General features: G+C 38.3%; 1 protein-coding gene across 2 annotated transcripts in view; it reads left to right on the forward strand.

Annotated features, from left to right (window-relative positions):
- SPTLC3 (serine palmitoyltransferase long chain base subunit 3) overlaps window positions 1-16528 on the forward strand; it is a 217900-nt gene that overhangs the window by 68842 nt on the left and 132530 nt on the right. For both annotated transcript variants that reach the window (XM_036749299.1, XM_036749300.1), the window contains exon 3: window positions 15845-15999. In XM_036749299.1, coding sequence (XP_036605194.1) covers window positions 15845-15999 — 155 coding nt within the window. The remainder of the gene's footprint in view (window positions 1-15844; window positions 16000-16528) is intronic.

Here is a 16528-nt window from a genome sequence, read left to right on the forward strand (position 1 = left end):
AATTGGTTCAGAGCCATTTTTTATAGGTTTTTGGAGGGACTCAGTGGGGAGCTCACACTAGTCCCTGCTTTTCAGCCACCATCTTGGCTCTGCCCCTGTTAATTTATACTGTTAATGATAAAGATCCCCACCCACCTCTATCCCTTCTCACCATTGGCTGGGAGGTGGGCTTACAGTCTGGGCCGAAAACTAGGCAGAGGACCAAGGTTGATCATTTCCATTCAGGTTTTTCCCTATCAGAACTCAACTGCCTGGGTGGCATGTCTGAAAGTCTAGGAGAAGAAATGGAGGGGGCGGGGGGGGAGAGACCTTCCTGGAGCAGAGAACAGATAGCTCACAGGAAGTTCATTATCTTCTAACGTCTGAGAGAGAGAGGGGTGCCCACTTTTCCAGGCCCTGACCTTTCAAAATCACGAAGCCAAATCCCAAAACCTCTCCTACTCCCTTAGACATACCCTGTGAAGTCTTCACAATTATCCTTCCCATTCACCAGTGTCACTGGGAAGAGAGGGTACACAGAAAACTCTTATAGAAACATACACACAGAGGTGATCCATTTGACCAAATATTTCTGGGCAGCAGTGAGGACCTAGCTGAGGTTATGTATCATGAATGTTTAGAGGGTGAAATATTGCTTTCATGACTTTATCCAGAAACATTCAGCAGGCAGGAATATTGAAAGATAGGGGAGAAAGGGGAGTAAATCATTTCTGGATACTATGGGATGAAACATTTTATGTAATGGAGAAAAGTTAAAGGCCTTATCCATAAGATCTAGTAAAGCATGGATGTCCCTAATCACTAACAATAATAATGTAATATTTGACATCAATATTCACTTAAAAATTGGTCTATGATTTTCTCTCTTATTTGACTCTCCTTAGTTTAAATATCAAGACTATATTTGTGTCATAGAAGGAATTTGGCAGGACACTTTGTTTATCTATTTTTCAAACACTTTGGGTAGTACTGGAATTAATGTTTCTACAAATGTTTGGTATCATTCACTTGGTCTGGGCATTTTTTTCTTTTAGGGATTCATTTTTGACTTTTTCAATTTCTTTTTTCTAAAATAAAGTGAAGTATTCTATTTCCCATTCTGTTAATCTAAGCAATTTATATTCTTGTGAATTTTAATTCATTTCATTTAGGTCTTCAGTTAATTATTTCAACTAGTTTTTTAGTTGATTCCTTTGGATTTTCTAAGTACACCATCATATCATCTGCAAAGAGTGATAGTTTTGTTTCCTTATTAACTATTCTAAATTTTTAAATTTCTTTTTCTTCTCTTATTGCTATAGCTAATATTTCTAGAACAATACTGAATAACAGTGCTTTGCTTCACCTCTGATCTTATTGTGAAGACTTCTAGCTTATCCATATTACAGATAATGTTTGCTGATAGTTTTAGATAGATACTACTTATCATTTTAAGGAAACCTCCATTTATGCCTGTGCTTTCTAATCTTTTTTAATAGGAATGAGTGTTGTTTTTTGTCAAAAGCTTTTTCTGCATCTATTGAGATAACCATATGGTTTCTGTTGGCCTTGTTATTATTATGATCAATTATGCTGAGAGTTTTCTTTATACTGAACCAGCCCTGCATTCCTGGTATAAATCCAACCTGGATGATCTTTGAGATAATATTGCTATAATCTTCTTGCTAGTATTTTGGTTAAATTTTTTGCATTAATATTCATTAGGGAAATTGGTCTGGAGTTTTCTCTGTTTATGCTCTTCCTGATTTAGGTATCAGCACCATATATGTGTCATGAAAAGAATTTGGTAGGACTCCTTCTTTGCCTGTTTTTCCAAATAGTTTATTGTTTGATTAAATTCACTTGTGAATCTATCCAGTCCTGAGGATTTTTTCTTAGGGAGTTCATTGATGGCTTGTTCAATTTTTTTTCTAAGACAGGGTTATTTAAGTATTCTATTTCTTCTTCTGTTAATATGGGCAATTTATATTTTTGTAAACATTCATCCATTTCACTAGATTATCAGATTTATTAGCATACGTTTGGTCAAAGCAGCTTCTAATAATTGCTTTAATTTCCTCTTCATTGTAGTGAATTCACCCTTTTAATTTCTGATATTGGTAGTTTGGTTTTGCTCTTTCTAACTGAATTAACCAATGGTTTATTTTATTTTTAAAAAATAAAACCACCTCCTAATTCTATTTATTAGTTCAATGTTTTTTTTTTACTTTCAGTTTTTAACTCATCCTTTGATTTTCATAATTTGCAATTTTAGTGTTTGTGAATTTTTAATTTGTTCTTTTTTAAGTTTTTTTAGTTGTATGTCCATTTCATTCATATGATCTTTCTCTCTTTTATTGAGGTAAGAGTTTAGAGATATAAAATTTCCCCCAAGTACTGCTTTGGCTGCATCCCATACATTTTGATATGTTGTCCAATTGTTTTCATTCTCTTCAATGACATTATTGATTGTTTCTATAATTTGTTCTTTGACTCCCTCGTTGTTTATAATTATTTAGTTTCCAATTAATTTTAATCTATGTTTCCATGGCCATTTATTGAATATAATATATTCCATTATGGTCTGAAAAGGATGCACTTAATATTTATGCTTTTATACATTTGGTTATGAGGTTTTTATGCCTTAATATGGTCAGTTTTTATGTAGGTGCCATGTACAGCTGAGAAATGAATTCCATTTTCTCCATAAGTCTATCATATTTAACTTTTCTAAAATGTTATCCATCTCAACTTCTTTCTTGTTATTTTAAGGTTAAACTTATCTACTTCTGACAGAGCAAAGTTGAGGTCACTCACTATTATAGTTTTATGGTCTATTTCTTCCTATAAAATAAACAGAAATAAAAAAGCTAGGACAATTTACTTTTTGTCCAATGAGACTTCATTTATGATTTCTTGAAATATTGCTTTTAACAGGCTTAATAAAAACATTGTATTTCAAAATAGAGCTATTTGACTACACTTTTAAACCTAATTCACTCTAGCTCTCATAGAATGATAATAATAGCCCCCACCTAAGCCCTGAAGGCCCATTGTTTAGATTTTGATGGCTTACAAGGAGTGTAAACAACAATTGTTTCCTGTTCTGGTCAGAAACTCCAAGGGTCTCCCCCTCCTCAGCTGATAGTTTTGTGATGGCCCTGGACTCCAGACCCAACATTCCTTCAGTATCTTAAGTTAAACCATCTGAAAGCTACAGAGAGTCCTCCTTCACTAAATACTGAATGGTGATGATGATGTACAAAAACCTCTGCAATAGAGCAACAGGTGAGCTGTTCTTTTTAACCCAAATCTATAGGCCCTGAACTACAAGGAGAAAAGGCCACTTATGAATTGTAACATTAAGTATTCATTCCCTTAAATCATTTTATTCCCACTTCTTTGGCCCTGTAACTTCAGACTAACCTCCAGTCAGATTTTTCCCTAGCACTCCTGGGCTACTGCACACTGCTGGAGTAAGGCTCAAAAACTAATCTGATTATTTTTACTAAATATTTGTGCTATTACCCCAATGGAGCTTAATGGAATATCATCAAATTCTACTCATTAATCTTCTACATGTTTTCTTTCTTTTCAAACACTTAGGCCCTCCATAGTCACAACAGATGGGCTAACTTCCTCCCACTTTGTAGAGAGTAAATGACTAGAAAGAGAAAGAAAAAGTAAATTACTACACACCAAGTTTTTCAGTGTCTGCTATATCAGAAGAAAATCTCTATCCACTCAAAGGCTAACTTTTCCACCTGTGCACTTTATTCCATTTCCCTTCATCTTTTTCCCCTTCCAGGACTTCATGGGCCAATCATGTCCCCTTTAACCAAGGAATCTTCAATATCTCCCTTTCTTTTTCTTCAGCCTACAAGTATGATCAAATTTTCCCAAAATGATTTTTAAATTAATTTCTATTGATACCTTTTGTTTTTAATATCATGTTTCTAAATATAACCCTCCCTACTTCCCCTCTCTAGAAAGCCATCTTTATAACAAAGACTTTTTTAAAAAGGTAGTTTTGTAAAATTAACCAACTTTGGATAATATTTGTAACATCACACAGCCATACCTCCCCACCTTTGCAAAAAAAAAAGATGCATTTTCTCAATTCTATTCTATTGCCAAGCTTTGTTACTATATTTATGCAGCATTAGGTTTTGCTTTTTATTCATTTGGGATTTCTACAATTTATATTGGTTTTTTTATAATTAAGATTTTTTTATTTTTAGTTTACAACACTCAGTTCCACATAACTTTGAGTTCCAGATTTTCTTCCTCCCCTCTTGCCCCCCTGCCTCCACAAGACAGCATGGAATCCAATACATCTTCTACATATAACTTCACATTGAACTTATTTACACAATAGTCAAGTTGTAAAGAGGAATTATGAACAATGGAATGAATCATGAGAAAGAACAAACAAAACCAAAAACAAAACCAAAGACCAAAACAAAAGATAAAAAAAAAGGGCGGGGAAAGGCGAGCATAAAGTGTGCTTCAATCTGCATTCAGACTCCATAGTTCTTTCTCTGGATGTAGTGAGCTCTCTCCATCATGAGTCCTTTGGAGTTGTCTTTGCACTCTGTATTGCTAAGAAGAGCAAAGTCTATCAGGGTTAGTCATCACACAATCCATATATCTGCTGTTGTGTATAATTTTCTCCTGGTTCTGCTCCCCTCACTCAGCATTATTTGGTATAAGTTTTTCCAGGTTATTATGAAGTCTGTATCATCCCCATTTCTTATAGCACAGTAGTCAAATCCAATGAGAGCAAGATTCACTCATTCCCTGTCACCTGCCCCCTCTTCCCTTCCTACAGAACCACTTTTTCTTGCCACTTTTATGGGAAATAATTTACCCCATTCTATCTCTCCCTTTCTCCCTCTCTCAATATATTCCTCTCTTATCCCTTAAATTGATTTTATTTTTTTAGATATCATCCCTTCATATTCAACTCACCCTGTGCCCTTTGTGTGTGTGTGTGTGTGTGTGTATACATATATATATATATATATATACACCTACATTTATACACACATAGACACACATGTATGTATATATATGTATACACATATATACATATGCATATTCCTTTCAGCTACTATGATATTGAGGTCTCATGAATCATACACATCATCTTTCTATGTAGGAATGTAAACAAAACAGTTCAACTTTAGTAAGTCCCTTATGATTTCTCTTTCTCATTTACCTTTTCATGCTTCTCTTGATTGTTGTGTTTGAAAGTCAAATTTTCTTTTCAGCTCTGGTCTTTTCACTGAGAAAGCTTGAAAGTCCTCTATTTTATTGAAAATCTATAATTTGCCTTGGAGCATGATACTCAGTTTTGCTGGGAAGGTGATTCTTGGTTTTAGTCCTAGCTCCATTGACCTCCAGAATATCGTATTCCAAGCCCTTCAGTCCCTTAATGTGGAAGCTGCCAGATCCTGTATTATCCTGATTATTTTCCCATAGTACTCAAATTGTTTCTTTCTGGCTGCTTGCAGTATTTTCTCCTTGACCTGGGAGCTCTGAAATTTGGTGACAATGTTCCTAGGAGTTTACTTTTTGGGATCTATTTAGGGAGGCGATCTGTGGATTCTTTCAATATCTATTTTACCCTATGGCTCTAGAATATCAGGGCAATTCTCCTTGATAATTTCTTAAAAGATGATATCTAGGCTCTTTTTTTATCATGGCTTTCAGGTAGTCCAATAATTTTTATATTACCTCTCCTGGATCTATTTTCTAGGTCAGTGGTTTTTCCAATGAGATATTTCACATTGTCTTCCATTTTTTCATTCCTTTGGTTCTGTTTTATAATATCTTGATTTCTCATCAAGTCACTAGCTCCCACTTGCTCCAATCTAATTTTTAAGGTAGTATTTTCTTCAGTGGTCTTTTGGACCTCCTTTTGCATTTTGCTAATTCTGCCTTTCAAGGCATTCTTCTCCTCATTGGCTTTTTGGAGTTCTTTTGCCATTTGAATTAGTCTGTTTTTTAAAGTGTTGTTTTCTTCAACATTTTTTTCAGTATTTTTTTGAGTCTCCTTTAGCAAGTCATTGACTTGTTTTTCATGGTTTTCTTACATCATTCTCATTTCTCTTCCCAATTTTTCCTCCACTTCTCTAACTTGCTTTTCCAACTCCTTTTTGAGCTCTTCCATGGACTAAGACCAGTTCACGTTTTTCTTGGAGGCTTTTGATGTAGGTTCTTTGACTTTGTTGACTTCTTTTGGCTGTATGTTTTGGTCTTCTTTGTCACCAAAGAAGGATTCCAAAGTCTGAGACTGAATATGGGTGTGTTTTTGGTGCCTGGCTATGTTCCCAGCCAACTTACTTGACCCTTGAGTTTTTTATCGGGGTATGACTGCTTGTAGAGCCAAGAGTACTTTGTTCCAAGCTTGAGGGACTGTGCCATTGTTTTCAGAGCTATTTCTATATAGCCAGCTCTGCCACACCAGCACTCCTCCTTCCTCAAGAACCACCAACCCGAACCTGATGGAAATCTTCAGCAGGCTCTTCACTCCTGCTCTGATCCGCCACCTAATTCCTCCCACCATGTGGGCCTGGGGACAGAAGTAATTGCAGCTGTAGTTCTGTAGCTGCACCTCCCCCGTTGCCCCTGGGATGGTGGCCAAACCGCGAACTCTGTTCCCCGCAGCTTTTCCCACTAACCTTCTCTGTTGTCTTTGGTATTTGTGGGTTGAGAAGTCTGGTAACTGCCACAGCTCACTGATTCAGGGTGCTAGGGCCTGTTCTGCCCAGCTCCTTGTCTGGCTGGTCCTGCTGCCTCCCATGCTGAGCTCTGCTCCCCTCCACTCCGTTCGCAATAGACCTCATCCAGGGACCATCCAGGCTGTCCTGGGCTGGATCCCTGCTTCTCTCTGCTATTTTGTGGGTTCTGCAGTTCTAGAATTTGTTCAGAACCATTTTTATAGGTTTTTGGAGGTACATGGTGGGGAGCTCACGCAAGTCCCTGCTTTCCATGATCAGTGGATTCTTTCAATGACTCTTTTACCCTCTGGTTCTAGGACTTCTGGGCAGTTATCTTTGATAATTTCCTCAAAGACACTGTCAAGGCTCTTTTTTCATAATGGATTTCTGGTAGACCAATAATTCTTAGATTGTCTCTCCTGGACCTATTTTCCAGGTCAGTTGTTTTTCCAATCAGGTATTTCACATTTTCTTCTATTTTTTCATTCTTACATTTTGTTTTACTGCTTCATGATGCCTCATAGAGTCATTAGTTTCCACTTCCTCAATTCTAATTTTTAATGAGTTGCTGTCTTTATTTTACTTTTGAGTCTCCTTTTCCAGTTGGTTGATTTTACCTCTCAGGGTGTCATTTTCTCTGTTTAGATTCTGAATCTCTGCAGCCATTTTGCCAATCTTATTTCTTAAAGGCTTGATTTCATCAGTGTTTTTTTTCCATTTTTTCTTTTACCTCCCTAATTTGGTTTTTAAAATCCTCCTTTAGCTCATCCAGTAATGGTTTTTGGGCTTGAGACCAGTTCATATTCCCTTTTGAGGTATCAGATGTGGGTATAGTGTCAATGGTATCCTTTTCCAAATTGGTATTTTGATCATCCCTGCTTCCATAAAATGAATCAATGTTCCTCAGTTTTTTCATGTTCTTCTTCGTGTTGGTTACCTTTTTCCTGCCTTTACAATGCATTTCTGATTTTGGGGCTCAGGGATCTCTGTCCCATGTTTCTCATTCTGGAGATTGTGGGTCTATTTACTGGCTTTGTGTATTGTAGCCTTCAGTTTCCCGAGGTATGGGGGAGGGGTCTGGCTGCCTGAATTCTCCTTTTCTTCTGGGGTTGCTCTCCAACACTGTTGTTCTTCAGCAGTAGTCTCAGTGGTTTATTGTCTGTGTTGGTGTCTGCCACTTCCCCTCGGGGTGCCAGGGTTCTTCTAGGCTCCTGGTGTTGACCCCTGCTGGCTCTGTCCCTCAGGGACTCAGGAACTCCCACTACTCAGCCACTGAAACCCCACTTCTGTGTCCTCTATTCCAGCATTTTCCCCAAGGATTTCTCTGTGTCAGGGGGGAGGGATTAGAGCTGTTTACCTGGCCATTGTGTCTCCAGGAAGTTCAAGAAGGCTTGTTTCAATCCTTTGGGCTGAAAGCCTCAGGAGTAGATCTCTCATGGCCAGAGGCATTGTGCAGCTGCCTCTCAGTGCTTCCACAGACTCCTGTCCTGTGTTGGGAGGCCTGGGGACCTCCACCAGCTTTGGGCACTCAGCTTTCTCCCAGCTTGTCTCACTGGTTGGTTTCCGCAGCTGCTTCTGCTTTGGTGTTGTCTGGTGCAGCTCCACATGCCAAGTGCTCTCCCAGCCTACAGATCTGTCCCATACACCTTTTGGACTCTCCTGGCTTGGAAATTTGCCCCACTCAGACTGCTAGCAGCTTCCAACTCTCTCAAATCTGCTCAGATTCACTTTTTTAGGGGAATCTGACAGAACTTGTGAGAGAGCTCTGGTAAGATGCTGTTTTCAAACAGCCATCTTGGCTCTACCCCTCCAATTTATATTGTTATACTCACTGTGCATATTATTTTCCTGGTCCTCCTTACTTCACTCTAGATCAATTCATATAAGTCTTAATTCTCTGACTTAATAATAGTATTATGATTCTCTGAATAATTATATAAATTATATTATATAATAATTATGGAAATTATTCTAATTCTCCTCTGAATTAATAACAATAACTTTCTGAATTCTTCATATTTGTTGTTTCCTATGGTACGGTAATATTCCTATTACATTCAAATAGCACAATGTCTAACCATTCCCCAAACAAAGAATACCTACTTAAATTTCCAGTTCTTTTCTCCCATAAAAATTACTGCTGTTGTTGTTGTTCAGCCATTTTTCAGTTGTGTGCAACTCTTCATGACCCCATATGGGATTTTCTTTCCTAAGATATTGGAATGGTTTGCCATTACCTTCTCCAGCTCATTTTTAAAGATGAGGAAACTAAGGTAAAAGGGCTAAAGTGACTTGCCCAGAGTCACACAGCTAGTAAGTGTCTCAGGGCAGATTTGAACTCGAAGATGAGTCTTCATGACTCCAGGCCTGGCACTCTATCCATTGCACCCACTATCTGCTCCTGATAGAAGTATTTAACAATCCTTAAAAAACAGTGCACAGTGGTACAGTGGACACAATGCTGGGTTTGGAATCAGGAAGACTCATCTTGATGAGTACAAATCTGGCCTTAGACACTTGTTAGCTGTGTGACCAATGGGCAAGTCACTTACCCCTGTTTGCCTCAATTCTTCATCTGTAAAATGAGCTGGAGAAGAAAAGGGCAAACCACTCCAGTTATGTTTGCCAAGAACCCCCAAATAGGGTCATGAAGAGTCAGACACGGCTAAAACAACTCAACAACAACAAAAACACAACAACAAAAAATCACTCTCTTTCAAACTTTCTAACCTACCAAGGAACCTTCTTTCCTTAGGGAAAAGGCCAATGGGAGGACTTTCCCAGAGTATGCCAGTATACCAGCCCATGCTTTATGAATCATTAGGATCATTTCCTTCCCATTTCCACTGTCACTATTCTTGGACAGTCCTCATTATCACCTTCTCCCTACACTATAGCAATAAACTTTTAACTCAGCTCCCTATTTTCACTGTCTTCCCTCCAATCTATACTAAACACCTCTGTCAATTTAATCTTCTTTATTGGCAGATCTGAAAGTCCAAACTCCCTTGTCTAGAATTAGAATCCATCTCAAACCTGGTGCTTCCTAACCTTTATAGCTTAATTTCCCATAATTTCCTTCTAAAATCAGTATATGTTAGTCAAATTGGATTTATCATTGCTTTGAACATGCTTAATGCACCCTCAGTGCCCTTACTCACTCTGTTCCCATATGCCTGGAATGCTGTTCTACACCTCACTCCCCCCCTAACTTCACCTTTTGAAATCTTGCCCATCCTTTAAGGTCCCACCCAAATGCTACCTCCTCCACAGAGCTTTCACGGATCCTTCCCAACCCCAGGCAGAAATAATCTTTCCTACCTCTGAGGGCATATAGGACTTTGTACTTCTCTTGTTTTCCTATTATACTTCATTTTGCATTATAATTATTGTTTGGAGAATAGGGAGAAAGGGAGAAATTTCCTTTTGATTTAGGCCCTGCAATATACTATTTTCAAGACAGTAATAATTACTACTAATTTAGAATAACTATAAGATAAGCTATTGTGTGAGATTGGCTATCCTGAATTTTATGTTAAATTCACATTTATTAAAGTCTATTATGTGCTAGGCACTGTGTCAGGTACTAAGGATACAATATCTTCTGAAACGGCTGTTCATAAGCAATAAACTTCCCTTCATCTTAAATCTTTTCCTGTTCCACTCCTTCCATGTACGAACTTTTACTGAAACCTGGCTTCCTCCTGATGACATAGTTTCCCTGATGACCCCTTCCAACACTGCCTACACCTTTACTTATTCCCCTTAGCACATTGGTTAGATAGGGGGGTTGGAATACTCCTTGCTCCCCAATGCCACTTCTGGGTTCTCCCCCTTCCTCCATCACTCATCAATCTGCTTGAGGTCCACACTATTCATATTTACCACACAATCAAAATCCTGGTAGCTGTTGTCTATAGACTCCCCAAGTCACTCCCTTCCTTCCTCAATGAGTTTGATACCTGCTTCACTATTTCTCTTTCCTCCTCAACATCTGCCCCCTTACTAGGGGACATGAAAATACTGATTCTCCCTCAAATACCTTGGCTACTTAGTTCCTCACCCTACTCACCTCCTATAAGCCACTTCTTCACCCCACCTCAGTCATGCACAAAGATGGTGATACTCTGAATCTTGGCGTCACCCACAAATGTACCACCTCCACATTCAAGAATTCTGAAATCCCCTTATCTGACCATAATATATTGGTTTTCCACCTTCCCTTATATAACCCTACTCTCCATTTGCACTATGACCTCCAATTCCTTGACCCCTCAATTCTCAATCCAGTGACATCAGCCTCCTGGCTGTCGCACAAACAAGACACTCCATTTTAGTATTCTCTATGGCTGTCCCCATCCCTGAAATGCTCTCACTCCTCCTCTCTAACTACTGACCTCTCTGGCTTTAAGTCTGAACTAAAATCCCAATTTCTACAGGAAGTCTTCCCCAACCCCTCTTAATTCCAGTGCCTTCCCTTTGTTAGTCATTTCATATTTATCCTGTAGTTTACTTTGCATTTACTTTTTTGCATGTTGTTTTCACACACACACACACACACACACACACACACACACTCTCACCATTAGATTGTAAGCTTCTTGAAGGCAGGAAATAACTTTTGCCTCTTTTTGCATTCCCAGAGCTTAGGACAATGCCCAGCATATAACAGCATTTAATAAATTTTTGCTGATTGATTGACAGTATAATTTCAAATATTTTCTTCAAAGTTCCACTTGCTCCACCGGTACAGACTGAAATCCATTCATACATTTTTTTGGTCCTCCTGTACAATTCTCATCTACATCCTTCCATAAGCCCTCTAGAAAACTTTCTACCCAACATTTTAGAGACTTGTTTCTGTTTCTCTATTTCATAAATACCAATTAAATAATTAAGCTATATATGTTTTTCTTCATTCTCATCCCACGACCAGTTCCCCTCAATCTCTAGTCTTAAATATCATGAAAATTTGCTATGAATTATTTGCAATTTTTATTCTTCTTAGATTTGTTGCCTCATGGTTCAAACCACATAGCATCAATTGGAGAATATTTATGTTAAAATGATGTATTTTGGTGGCATGAAGCAGTCGGATCACGCAAAGCACCTCCCTCCATATGTGCAGAGGTGGACAACTATGTGTGTGTAAAATTGCAATACTGTCAGCATTTAGTGATGGGTTGGTTAGTTTTGTTGAATTACTTTTTCTCTCATTTAAAAAAAAAACTTCATAAAAGGGATAGCTTGCTGAGAAATAAAGTCCATATGAAGGTTCTCAAAGTGGGCAATACCACCCCCTGTGCGGTGCTGATGTGATGGGGGGGGGGGCATTGAATAAAAATAAGGGAGTGGCAGAAGCATAAGAGAAGAAAATTTTGAAAAAAACCGTTCACACATGTTTCATCTGTTGGGTGACAGAGATAAAATCATAGTGATTATATAATCTTCCAAACACACAAAATGCAAGTTATAACCAATCAGAGGCCAAGTCCACCAACAGCTCTTAACAAGCAAGTGTTGGCAAGTGAAAGTGTTGCTCATTGTTGGGAAATCCAGCATGCACCAGCAGGAATATGTGGGTGTAATGACTTGCTTACAATATGATTCTGTATGGAGATATGACACATGTTGCATCATCAAAATTTCAATGCAGGGGAAAAAAACCAAAAAATTATAATAGATACTTAAATTTAAGATGTGCCATTAAAAAAATATTTCATGTTTTTGAAATGACACAAATTGCAAAAAAAAATGTGTCACCCACATGACCTAGAATCATCACAAAAAGGTGGACTTAAACCCACGTGGTCTAAAAGCCTCTTCTCTCCCAGACATGTAAACTAGGCCCTCCCTGGAGTAAGCCCCGCCTTGGGCCCCACCTTAGTTGCCAATCCACACCCACTAAGGTTTTACACCTAATAGGGGTTTGGGCCTGGGGCTTAGCACCGAATAAGGCTCAATGAATTACTCAAAGGGAACAAAAGCCAAACTATTCAAGGGCACTTGTTGAACTAAATGCTAAGAAGCCCATTTTGCTTACCAACACACAGGTAGAACTTTTTGAGAACCTAGTTACAATTAGGTATGACTATGGATGATGCTTTAGAGATAAAAAGACAAAATAGAGAGTACTATACTTCAAGGAGTTTATAGCTTGCAAAGCAAATTGGGTAAGCAAGGAAATATTTATCTTAATTAAACAGAAAAGCCAGTAAATCATTTTTTCGAGATCAAGTAATAAAATTTTATGTGAAATATAAATATCCATATGAATATGTGTTATCAAGCTTCCAAAAAACTTTGGGATGTTTTGAATGTAGTTGTATATCCAAAAGGACTCCAGACTGGGGGAGAGCATGTTGAGCACAATGCTACATAATTGAGTGAGGGCCTGAGTTGCTTCCAGAGCTTCTTGGAGGAAAGACACATGGAGAGAACATTCTCCAGGGAGGGGAGAGAGAAAGATGTTGGAAAAAGCAGACATATAGAGGAAGAGAGTTTTTCAACATATTTCTCATTTCCAGCTTGCCTCCCCACAGAGGAATTTTACGGAGAGTATTTCTCCTTGGTGAAGCTAGGTGGTCCATTGGGTAATAGAGCATTGGGCTTGGAATCAGAAAAACTAATCTTCATGAGTTCAAACTGGCTTCAGGTACTTACTAGCTGTGTGACCCTGGACAAGTCACTTAACCCTGTTTTACTTCAGTCTCCTCATCTACATGATGAGGTAGAAAAGAAAATGGCAAACCACTCCAGTATCTTTGCCGGGAAAACCCTAAATATAGTCAGGATAAATATGTAGTCAACAAATGCTAATATATACAAAGTTGTCAATATAATACAATTTGAAATGGAAGCATTAGCAATGTGAAGGATCAAGAAAGGCTTCACGAAGAAGATGGTGCCTGAGTTATGTCTTATAGAAGGAGAAAGACTTTATGAGAGAGAGCTAAGAAGAGGGTTTATTTTAGGCCTTTAAGAATGGCCAGTGAAAGGCACAAAGAGAGGGGATTTGAGTGTTCTGTTTGAGGTACCAAAAGGAGGGTAATTTGGCTGAATGCAAGAAGGAGGAATAATGTCCAAGGAAGCTGGAAATATAGGGTTGGTAGAATAGAGCTTTAAATTTTATCCTAGAAGCAAGAAGAAGCCACTGGAGATGGCTGAGTAAGGGAGTCCAGATGGTCAGATCTGTGCTTAAGAAAAATTACCCTGGCAGCTGTGTGTAGGATGGACTGGATGGTGAGAGAATGAAGGAATGAAGACCAATTAGGAGGTGACTAGAATACTCTAGAAAATTATGTGGAAGGAGACAGAGGAGAAATCATATAAATAGGAGAATAAAAAGGAGAATCAAGAAAACAAATAGTATCATAAAAATCCAGAGGCAAGAGTAACTGTGGTCAACCATATTAAATGTAACAGAAATGTCAAAAAAGATGAAGAGTGAAAAAGACCATCAGATTCAGCAATTAAGAAATTGCTGATAACTTTAGAAATAGTTATTTTTGTTGAGTGAGGAAGTTGGAAGCAAGAATGCAAAGGGTTTAAGAGTAAGGTTAGAGGAAGTGGAGGAATCAAGTGTAGACAACTTTTTCAAGGAGTCTAGCTGAGAAAGGGAAGAGAATTACAGGATGACAGCTTGAGGGGATGACAGAGTCTAGTCAAAGTTTTTTTTTTAAGGAGAAGAACAGTATATTTAAAGGCAGAAAGGGTAGGAACTAGCTGACTAAGAGAAGTTGAAGATTCAAGAGAAGCAGGATGACTGAAGATGCAATCTGCTGAAAAAGACAGGAGAGGATGGGGTTAAGTTCACATGCAGAGTGCTTGGCCTTGGCAAGACGAAGGGCCAACTTTTTGTTATAGACTGTGGAAAGGAGTGGAAGATTACAATTGTCAAGAAAAGAGTGCTCATCTTGAATGGCCTCAATTTTTTTCAGTAAAGAGGTAATGTCCTCACTGAGATGAGGAGAAGAATAAAGGTATGGGAGTTTGATTAGGGAAAAACGGAATAGCTTCTGTGGGGAGTGATACCAGGAATTAGGGAGGAACAAGAGGACTGTCTTTTAGTGAGGTGAGGTCCTAGCTCCCTTACCTGGTTCTTAAGTTTTAGGCCCTGCCTATGGTCGCTACCTGGGCTCCAAAACCCTACTGCAGGACCAGATCAACAGGAACTTTTTCTTGGTCCATACTCTGACAGACCCCAGCTCAGGACCTCACTGGAAGGTTCTGAGTCCACTCTCCAGGATCAGAGCTATACAGCTCTCAGCTCTCCTTTGTATACCACACCCCAGGACATAGTTACAGTTTCAGCTCTATCCCTATTAAGACCTTCCTATTTGGAACCCCTCCCCTGTGCCCAGAGGCTTTTGTCTCTCTCCCTGTGATAACCTGAACTAGGAAAAGGACCACCTATAGTTTCTCCTCAGATTTACCAATCATCCCTCAAACTGGTGCTCTTCTTCTGTCTTTGATCAAGGACCTGGGAGGAAACAGTTGGGCTACACTGCTTTTTCACTCTCATCTTTGCTAGTTCCAAGTCAAAATTCTTCTTCTCCATGAAAATTTTTCTAAACAATCTCCCTTCATTTCTCAGTCACAGATTGAGAAAAACAGTCCTGGGCAGGAAGAATTGTCAATATGTCTTCTCCCAAGCCACAGATGTGGGGGCCTTTAGATAAGTATCTGTGATTTCATATTGTTTCAGCATTTGTTTTATCTTTAGGATATGCTATTATGTGTAAGTATGGAGTGGCTGAACCTAGGAATAATATACATATAAATTTCTACCAAAGGTATTATTCTTTAAGAAATTTTGAAGAGAACAGTCAAGCTGGTATCTTCCAATATGGAAAACTAATATGGATTTTATAGGCTCCAGAGGTCATGCAATTACTTCTTTCATTGATTCTCAGGGTTAAAAGGTACCTCAGAGGCCATCTCAGAGGATAAAAATCCCCTCTAAAAATAGGGGTTTTTTTCTTACTTATTTTTACCTTACTTTGAATCCTCCGTTATTCTTATACAGTAGAAACAACATGAATATTTTGATTAACATGGCCTCCAATATGTCCTTAATTTAAAACAAAAGAGAAAAGAGAGAAAAATATATCAAGGATTAATTATTTCTCTTACAATAGGACTTCGTGCCCCTATACCAAGACTTTGAGAATTTTTATACAAGGAACATTTACATGAGAATACGAGATAGCTGGAACCGGCCAATCTGCAGTGTCCCAGGGCCTACATTCGATGTGATGGAACGAGTGTCAGATGATTACAACTGGACATTTAAGTAAGTCAGCCTGGAAGTATGGGAAAGGTGTCTGGTTGAGAGAAAATCCTTTTCACTGCTATCTATGGACCACATTAAAAAAAGGAAGATAGAACCAGCTGTTCTGCCTTTCAAGTCAGTTAGCTTTCTCTCTTTCCCATGAGAGGTCAATGGGATGCTTTACCATGATGAAATTTTCCATAGCACTTTGATTTATACTGCAATCAAATTTATGCCTATATGGGTTCTATGCGTTAAGAGCAAAATACAGAAAGATGTGGATTTTCCTCTTGAAGTCTAATTTTTACCTAAGGTTCCAGTGATGGCCATAATTCAGTCTCTTTAAAGATTACTTTCTAAGTTATACAAGCACATTCAGCCATGTTCAGGAAAAATTATGAGCTAGAGGGTACTGCATAGAAGGTACTTTTTGTACTTGAAAAATTTTTGAGCCCCTTACTAAATTTTAATTATGGAATTACTTTAACCACCACTGGAATGCAACCATATTGTGGTAAAAAGAGACTTTAGTGAAAGGGAAAGAAAAAGA

This window comes from Trichosurus vulpecula, chromosome 3 (assembly GCF_011100635.1).
Source record: "Trichosurus vulpecula isolate mTriVul1 chromosome 3, mTriVul1.pri, whole genome shotgun sequence".
NCBI lineage: Eukaryota > Metazoa > Chordata > Mammalia > Diprotodontia > Phalangeridae > Trichosurus > Trichosurus vulpecula.